The 9,924-nt window shown below is 39.7% G+C and overlaps 1 protein-coding gene across 1 annotated transcript in view; it reads left to right on the forward strand.

Annotated features, from left to right (window-relative positions):
* The window catches only part of LOC107100753 (cdc42 effector protein 3-like), a 13,517-nt gene extending 3,823 nt beyond the window's left edge, over nucleotides 1–9,694 (forward strand). The window contains exon 2 of the mRNA XM_015399380.1: nucleotides 7,838–9,694. Within this exon, the coding sequence (XP_015254866.1) occupies nucleotides 8,141–8,992 (852 nt within the window). The 5' untranslated portion in view covers nucleotides 7,838–8,140 and the 3' untranslated portion in view covers nucleotides 8,993–9,694. The remainder of the gene's footprint in view (nucleotides 1–7,837) is intronic.
* The last annotated feature ends 230 nt before the right edge of the window (nucleotides 9,695–9,924 follow it).

Below are 9,924 nucleotides of genomic sequence, written 5' to 3' on the forward strand. Positions count from 1 at the left end.
GCACACCCGGATATATATCTGTTGCCCCATGCGCAGGACGGATCGGATAGTGACAACTGTTATAAACAAATGTATACCTTGCCTATGCCAGAACTATTTGTTTTATGAACAGGAATCTACGCAAAGTCTCTGACAAGGCCGAAAAACCAAAGGTTATTATTACGGTATTTGTAGTTTGCTTTTAGTTTTCTTTAGTTTATATAATTAACTAGGGAAGAATGACCTAGACAGGGATTAATCATTAGAGAGTGCAAAATGCTGATCAGTGCTTCCTCCAGACATATGAATGTGTTTTAAGTTTCCTATTACTGCATGCCCACTAAATTAAACTGATCAGAGTGAATGTTATGAACACTGACCGGACAGTTAATTGCCAATAATTAGCTTCTTTATCATGGCACCTGTTAATAGGTAGGACAGTTTGGGCAATGAGTTAATATTTTCTAAAATGGGAAAGAGATGATTTGAGTTGTCTGAAAGTCAGGGTATAGCACATTTTAGTAATAAGGGAATTTAAAATGCTTTAAATGCAGTGGATAGTATCAATTAGGATTGGTCCAGAGAAGGAACAGTGATGATTTAATGTACGAATTATGACTCATTAATGCCAATCGAGAGGGAAGGCTAGTCTGATTCAACAGATGGGTTTCTATTAGTGTTGCCCTAATGCCATTTTCTGGCCCCGATACCCGAAACCTGGCTGTGCATTACTGGCCGATACCGATACCATCTGTTTGAAATTGATGTGTGTGTGTATATATGAAGAACTGCATACTACTGGGATGTAAAATAATTGCCATCATGGCTTTGTCAAGCTGTTGCCTACCTTTTTGAAGCAGGACAAAGACTAATCCAAAGTTAATCCAGTAGAACTTTTTATTGCAGACCTGGAATGGGTGACAATAATTGAATAAACTTTTGGCTCTCAAAATGGTATCAGTGCCCTATTTGTTGGTATTCACCGATGCAACCATTTTAGTGCTGGATCGGGGCCCTGCCCGATACTGGTATCGGTATCGGCCTATACTGCAAAGCCAGGTATCAGTATCGGTGCAACACTAGTTCTATGGGTCAAACTTTTGAAGAACTTTACTCTGGTTCTAATAGAAAGGTGTCAGAGGTCAGATAGCAACAGATAGTGTGTTGTGTTGCCCTGTGTCACACCAGTTGGAAACCTACATTGGCCATAATATTATGCTTGCTTTGTCAAGTTCAATTCATACAAGACAAAAAATATTTATGCATTCTTTAGCTTTTCATTACTTCCATAAAATCTTAATGTTTATAGCTATAAGCAATGACAGCGTTCCTCATATACGGAAAGACATTCCTGATTTAAATGGCACGACTAAAAAAGCTCTAAAATGTTTGTCTCAGATGTTAAAGATTTAATGTTTGTTGGCATGAAAATACAATGACATTTTGTCTTTAATCTGACAACATAATGTTTTGGAAAAAATATAAAACCATTCTAATTGTGTTTCTTAATTCTTTAATTAATATACATTTAGTTCAGGAACTTAAAGAAAACAAAGGTGGTCTAAGGACGTTCTCCATGACTTCATATAGGAAGCCTTGGTCTCACTGCTTAGTATTAACTGCATAAGTGGCATTGCTTGTTTTGGATATTATGGCAAATGATCCCCAAAACCATCAATAGATAAAGGATTAGATAATGTGGAGTGTCCCTTTAAGTTCCAGAGAGTAAAAAAGCTTTATGAAGAAACGGAAATGTTTTTTAAATTTACCCATAGGCTGTTAGGAGAGTCCTACGAGGAGAATGGAGCAACCATATAATCACTGATCGATGTACAAGCAGTGGGAATTGTGTACCTGGCTCTAAATGGGACTTTATCAACAAGAAGATTTTCCTTTTGCACACTAACTGTGTGTTCTATTTGAGGGGCCCTGAGCAGTCGCTAGGTTTGCTTATATCTTAGGCAGGCCACAGAGGTTTTTAAGCTCCACTGTGGACAAAACAACCATATTAACTGAAAAACAAAGCAAATCAGCTTTATTTTACTGTAAAAAACAAGCGGATTAACAGACAGGCAGAGTACTATCTGCCTAACTGCCGCCTGCTGTGCACAGTTATACACAGGTCTACAGAAGAACAACAAAACTGTTTGTCCTAGATGATGATGAGGATGAGGAAGATGATGAGCTCAACGGTCCTGTTTCTGCAGTCAGGAAACAAATGGAGCCTGAGAGCAGAAACAGATGTTGGATCAGCCTCCTCCTCCGTCTCCTCCTCCCCCTCCTCCTCCTTCTCCTCGGTTGATTACATCATCAGTGTGTGTTCCCGTTTCCAGTATTACGTCTTTTAGGAAAGGTGATGCACGAAAAAAAAGAGACACTAGCAAACATCCCTTCATGAGTAATTAGGCTTAAACCCTTTTAAGTTTGACTCAAGGAAGTTATGTTGTCATTATCCTCTATTTATGAGGTTCCCCCACAATAAACAAAAAAAAAAATCTCTAGTTTTTCCTCTAAAATGATTTGTTATGAACCATAAACTATTATCTGATATTCTTTATTTAAGCATTTGTATTTTTTACATTAGAGTTTGGAATAAATTCTAAACTTCCTTGATGATGATGTTTAGGTTTTTAGAAACAAATCCACATTAATTGATAAGCTTTCTTATTTTTGAGTGAAAGGGGATATTTTTATTTTAGTTCCTACTTTCAAGGTGAGAAAAACATTTAAAATTATAACAAAATTATTGCTTTTTAATTATAGAGAGACTATTAAAATATAAATTTTCAAACTTTAACACTCACCAGTGTGCTTGATTTGGCCCTGTAAAAAAACATGGTTTCAACATTAAACCTCGAAGGTTTGACATGACAGATAAACGGATGACATCTTTTATTTGATATTGGAGCAAAAAACACTCTGTATGCGAACAGTTTACAGTAATTTAAGACAAGTAAGACTCCAGAGGAATACAGACGGTAAACATTTTGCATTTTGATTCATTTGTTAAAGAAAAGCAAAACTCAAAAAGCAAATAAGTAATAACCCAGAATATAACCTGCTTGTTATTGATCTACTGTGAATTTTCTGTGAATTTTACGCATATCTCAGACGTTTTCTAAAACCTCTTATCATATTTTGTAGGATTTATTTTTATGTAGCTGTATCTGTTTTGATCCAAATAATAGCTGCATAGGCTGAGAGAACGGTCTTTGAAAAACCAGTAAAACGGATTTAATCAGACTTAATTGAGGCCATAAAAGCAGAAAATATTTAATAAGATCAGGTTTGGCCTCAGAGATGCTGCCAGTTGAAAATGAGCTCCTTGGATGTTATTTATTTGGCAGAGAAAGAATCGAACATTCAGTGAATCGGATGAAAGGTTCTGTTTGAAAGTACGTCATACAATATTTAATGATGGATTTTAAGTACTTGTTATATTTAAACCCAATTGGTCCTCATTACTCTATGAATTCAGTTGAGAGCATTTCCTTAAATTATATTAAAGAACAAACTTTATTAAAAAGAAATTCTACATTCCTGTTATGGTAATTATCTTTTTTTATTCCAACAAATCTTTATATGTACACAGCTATGATAAAATAACTTTTTAGTATCATAGTTTGGCTGTAAAAGTGAAGTTTTGCAGCAGAAGGTCCAACTTTGCAGATAATCTGTTGCATCACTGGTTCATCTGAACCAGTTCTGACTGGTTCTGGCGTTAATATCTCTGTTGTTTTGGTCAAAATTGTTCCAGATTTAGTCTGGGTGTGTTTATGAGCTCAGCATTTAATGTCCTCCTTTCAGTTTGTTCGAGAGCCACATGATTCATTTGTTCCATTATTTTGGTTCGGACTTGCAGAGCTTTATTACTCCTTAGGTTGAAAGAAGGACCAAACCCTGATTGTTTTTGTTCTTTCCGACTTTCAGACACTGGAATTGGATTCAGCCGCCGTCTTACATGTTTCTAGTTGCTTTGTGGCTAATTACTGGGATGTTTGTGGGAATCCGTTTTTATTCTCTGTCTTGTTTTATATGTTTTTGCTTGCAGGAATTAGTCCGGTATTTACAGGCATGAACCAGTCGTCTTCTTTGAGGAGAGATTTTGTAACAAGATTTTGCAGGAACAGTCCTGGAAGATCGTCAGTGCCGTTTGCAACACAGCATTATCCACACCGATCAAACAATTACTCTCTTGTGTTGTTCAAGGTTAAAGTTGCACATGTCTGAACTCATGTTGCAATCATTTGATACTTCTAGTACCTTTTATAGACATTCTGGCTCCTCACATCCTTTTCTTGCAAGTATCATTAGTCTATCTTACTTTGTTAACCCTTTCAAAGTAACTAAGACTGATTAGGAATAAAGCATGTTTAAACAGTTAGCAGTTATTTTCAATTCGCTCTCGCTGCTTATTGTGATTCAGAAGCTAAAAACTTTGCAAAAAAAAAAAAAAATTACATTAGCAGATCAGACAGATGAGTTGACAGCCTTGCTGATCCAGCAAATGAATGCTGATTTTTTAGTTTGATCATCTACAATGTAGTTTTTATTTTTTCACTTGAAGGAGATAAGGATAATCTAAGGTTACAATATACTGTATGTCTTTGTATTTGAAGAAGAAACTGCATAATTAAGTTGCTGAGGAGGCAGGAAGCAGACAATGCTGATCAAGTGAGGAAGCACGGTTTGCAGCGGACTCTTAGATGTAAGCTAGGCAGCAGATTCGTTAGTTGCTAAAGAGCAAGCCGAGGAGAACAGGGTGGACTATTCCCTGCTATATAGCACGAAGCATGGAGAAGAAGCAAGGGTTTGCTGAATGTTTTCTCCATAGAAACGTCACTGTATCCTGCTGCTGGACCCACTAGCCTCGCTGGTAGCTAAAATCTCGTCAACTTTGCTACAGAGCAACAAATTTATTCTAAACATTTTATGAATTTCTTAATTTAAAACCTGAAGGATTCATTGAGGTAGTGGCAACCAACTCATTCTAAGGTAAAGTTCGGTTAAAAAGGAGTCATAATGCAAGCAGATGGATAGTTGCAAATGTTTTCTGGTGGGTTTCTTGTACCTATTTGGTTTAGAAAGTCTGACAAGTGTGGCTAGACCTTCTCTATCTGCTTCATTAATTTATACTGCAAAAGAAAAATAAAAAAAATTATCCATTCATTCACCTTCATCTTCCGCTTATCTGGGGTCGGGCTGTGGGGGTAGCAGCTTCAGTAGGGAGGCCCAGACGTCCCTCTCCCCAGCCACTTGGGCCAGCTCCACCGGGGGGATCCCAAGGCATTCCCAGGCCATCAGAGAAACATAGTCCCTCCAGCGTGTCCTGGGTCTCCCCCTGGGCCTCCTCCCGGTGGGAGGTGCCCGAAATGCCTCACCAGGGAGATGTCCAGGAGGCATCCTAACCAGATACCTGAGCCACCTCAACTGGCTCCTCTCGATGTGGAGGAGCAGCGGCTCTACTCTGAGTCCTCCCCGAGCTTTAAAAAGCTTCCTGAACCAAACTTTATTTAATTTTGGTTTATTTCTTACAACTTACAGCTATACCTTACTTGCCACCAAAATGTTCTTATTTTACATAAAAAACTGTACATTTGTGAGACCTAATTAGGGTAGAGAGGCTTAAATTAAGTGATATTTACAGTAAACTATTTGCAAGTGTGATAGTTTCTGTCTTTTTTAACTTTGGGCCACGTATTCGGTGACCCAAGTGATTGGTAAGAACTAAACCCAGTAGTCCAACAGATCAGAGTCATGCTTAGAACAGAGTATCACCTCCAGCTTTCAGACTTTTACATTTAAGGGTGAAAACATTAAAACCTGTTCTTCTCCTAAAGCATTGCTACACCATTATACGAAAATAACGCCAGATGTGACACTTTGACAAAATGTAACAGGACATCCAGATGCTATTTTTCGAGCAGGAGCAGACATTTTTCTACAGTATTAATCATTAATCATGATTGATGTGGCAGCCATATTGGACTTCGAGGTCGATTTGTATTATTTGGCAATTAGAGGCATTATCATTCCAGCTGTAATTATTGTTAAATAGTCCTACCTTAGGCACACCCTTTTTATTTACGTCATGAAAATGCTGTAAGGTTTGTCTCAACCAGGTTGGGAAATTAGCATTTAAGACCAGGAATCTGCTAGAGCAGTTATTTATTTAGGTTGAAAAAATTGCATTTTATGGCAGATTATTACAGATTAATGTTTCTTGTTTTTTAGGCTTTATTGCTTAATTAATGTCCTATAAATGTAGACCCTCCCATATACCCCCCCCCAAAAAAAAGCTGAGTCGAAGCTGAGCAGATGTTGACCTTGATAGATCTGATCTCCACTCAGCTGGAGTCATGTTTATCCAGCGCCTGCAAGTTGAGACAGGATGTGACTTAAAGAGATGATAATAATACTGACATGAAGTGTCTGTTAATTGTTCACAAGATAAACTGTACCTTTGGACAATAGGAGTTTAAAAAAAAAAAAACACCTAATTGTGTTCAAATGATTCGACCAAGGAATTATTTTATGCATTTAATCTCCATCTGTAATACGGTCTTGATACGTCAATACGTTGTGGGCTTGAATGTTATTCCTTTTGTGGATTTCAATGATGTATGTAAGCTTCATTCTCCTGCACTGGGTCAGAATTACACATACAGAGTATATTATTTACAAAGAGCCAGCTTAATATTTCAATATAAGCTCAATCCTGTTCACCATCAAGCTTCTGGAAATATTTTAGCAGGATGTTTGACCACTATATTCCACTGAGTTTATTAATATCCCGCTAAAGATGAGGCTTTTAAACATTTTCCAATGCTTAGGTAAGGCTTTTCCAGATATTCTAGCTGTTAAATTGAGGTGAGGGTAAAGAAATTTAGAAAAAAGCTGAAGCCTTATTAGTTCATAACCACTGACAGCACAAAACTCCCACAACATGATGCTATAGACTGTAAAGATTGGAAAGTGGATAATTTTGTATTTCTTCATGGTAGAAATCTGCTGAGTTGGAAAAAGTCACAAATATCAAATCAGTTCTTACATTTTAACATGAACTTTCTACCCAAATATAAATATAAAGTATCACTGATGTGGCTGCAGGTCTGCACTGTAAGATCCAACCTGATGGTGGCCCCTGTCTGAACTTTCATAGCAGCTTTGTTTTGCTGATGCTGTCCTGTGACGGATACCAGAATATCATGTTGCTGAGAATAAAACCTCCTCCCGGCCGCTGTCTGCGCTTCAATCCTGCACAGATATGAGCCAAATGTGAACCTGTGAGCCATGAAACTCAACTTTCAAGTTTTTAACAGTACAAGCAGAAGCTTTGTGCAGAACATTAGTTTGGTCTCTTCCATTTGTTTATTGAACAGCAGTCGTCAATTTTACATAACAGATAAAACTGGGTTCAATTGTGACAGAAAAAGAGTTGTTGGTACTTGAATAGAGAAAACATTCCTTTGTGACAGTCCGACCATGAACCCATCACATGCTCTGTGCAGCTTCAGGCGGGGTTTTCTCAGGAGGTGATAACAGCCTGCAGAGCAGCGAGAAAGCTGAAACTCAAAAAGGAAATTGTTCCTGAGGGTGTTCGGTCTTTTAGAGCAATTTCGTGCACCAACTCAGACGTTTGCACACATTTTGGGGAAACAGACCCCGCTCTGCAAACACTGGGGTCGGTCACATGGCCTCTGGCTATGGAGAGAAGGCTGTAAATCTCCCCCAGCCTTCATTCTTGCTACCTCCTCCCTTCCCCTCCACCTCATCTATCTCCCTGTGTTTTTTCCTTTTCTCTACATATCTTTGAACCTCTTTTTGATTCCCTCTTCTTTTTTGTGTCCCTTCATAGATCTCCAGCGTTTTGATGCTACATTCCAGAAGCTTCTGCTGACCTCAGAGGACCAGACTGCGTACAAAAATCACATTTTTCATTCTTTTATCTCATGGATATGGCTTTTCTGTGCAGGAGGGGAAGAAAGTGGGAGCTGATTTGAGGTCAATGCCTTTCTCCTCTCACCTCTGAGTCACAAGTCACCCTGAGGAGCTGCTATATTTACAGGGAGAGACCTAAATATTCCCCTGGCATATAAACCCTTGATAGATTTCTGCATAAAGAGGCATTGAATTCAGTGAGCGTATTTTCTAAAGAAAAATGCCAGCAAAGACACCCATCTACCTGAAAACTACGACCCCTAAGAAAGGTAAGAGGCAGAAGCTGCGGGACATCCTCTCAGGGGACATGATCAGCCCCCCGCTAGGCGACGTTCGTCACAGCGCACACGTAGGACCTGAAGGCGAAGGGGACATGTTTGGGGACATCGGTTTCCTCCAGGGTAAAATGGACATGCTGCCATCCCTGAGCCGGCCGCAGAACGGCCACGCCCGCTCCCACAGCGTGGAGAGACACATGGGCGAGGGGTTCGCTGCCAGACACGAGACTCACAGCTACGCCTACAACGGCTTCCACTACCAGCACTCCTCTAACGGCCTGCTGAAAAACACTGTTTCCATGCCAGTTTCCATCGCCCACGAGCAGGCCCCGCCCAAACCGCCGCGCCTCCACCTGGATGACCACGCTCCTCCCCCTCTGCAGCCTCAGCAGCATCCTGAACCAAGCCAGTATGACCTCCAGTCGCCTGGTGTGGCTTCAGAGCCCTGCAGAGACATAGCCATCCCTCCAACCATGCGCAGGCTCGTCCCTTCCTCCGGCTCCTTCTCCGAGGTCTCCTCTGAAGACTCCATGTCTGAGATCTGCGGGCTCCAAGATGTTCGCCGGGGCCTTAGCCTGGACTCTGACGCTGGCCTGAGCAATGAGGACCTGAGGAGCGAGCAGAGCGACTCGCCCTGCGCCGCCTTCCATCCGGCAGCCATCACAGCCTCATCTGGGGTGCTGCGGTCCGACTCCATGGCCAGATTGGACCTGGATCTGGGCCCATCCATCCTGGACGATGTCCTGAGTATCATGGACCGCTATAAGACTGACGACAACCGCTGCGAGCTGTGAGGACAGAACTGTGATGCTGACATCTCTTAACATGCTCAAATATGTTTTGTGAAAATAATGGATGAAGGGATTCATCTATTCTGGAACATTATGAAGTGCAGGACTGTCGCTGCTTAAGACACTTCTTCAGAACCTAAGCCCATCATGAAAACTGAAAAATGCCTCTAGAGGACTTACTGCTCCCTTTTCTGCTCTCTTAATATTTAAACATGCGATAAAGACACTTGGAGTGAGAAACCAAACAGATGCACATTTATTATTAGAAACTACTCTAGATATACATCTCCACTGCAGAGCTCATATCTGCCTAATTCAAAAACAGCTTTATGCCATCTTCTGTCCAATAACGTCTTCTCAGAGTTGCAGGTGAAATGTGACTAACTTTAGATGTTATTTTGTCAGATTTCAGTCGCCGCCTGCTGTTGCTAAACAGCAGCAACATCTTTCTGACATTATTTCATTTCTTTAAGAAAAGAATCTCAGGATCTCTATTTTTGGTTTGGAAGCTTTAAGTGTAAGAAAATAAAAGCAGATGGTGTCGATCACCCTCTGCTTAAAACGCCCTACTTTGTGAAGGCTTTGTTTCAGCCTGCCTGACATGGATTTTCTTCATTATCACAGTAGCCTACCATTGAAATGTCATTTATTCTGTATATATCTATGTAAATCTAAAATAAAGATATTCCATTTTTTGAAAATCAGCGTTTATAGTTTATTATTTTGTACAACAGAAACAAACAAACAAAAAACAGAAAAAAAGAAAGGTCAAAGACGAAGAAAAAAGAAAAATAAAAATATTAGAGAGATCTCAGCCAACTTTCAAAGGGGTCCTCCTGCAAATAAACTTAAGAAACATTCAAGTGTTTATGTATTTAGCTGTAGCTCTAAATATTTTCTGTAAACAATTATTACTTGTCTCTAAATCCATCAGG

The sequence above is a fragment of the Cyprinodon variegatus genome, unplaced genomic scaffold (genome assembly GCF_000732505.1).
Source record: "Cyprinodon variegatus isolate N-32 unplaced genomic scaffold, C_variegatus-1.0 Scaffold1006, whole genome shotgun sequence".
NCBI lineage: Eukaryota > Metazoa > Chordata > Actinopteri > Cyprinodontiformes > Cyprinodontidae > Cyprinodon > Cyprinodon variegatus.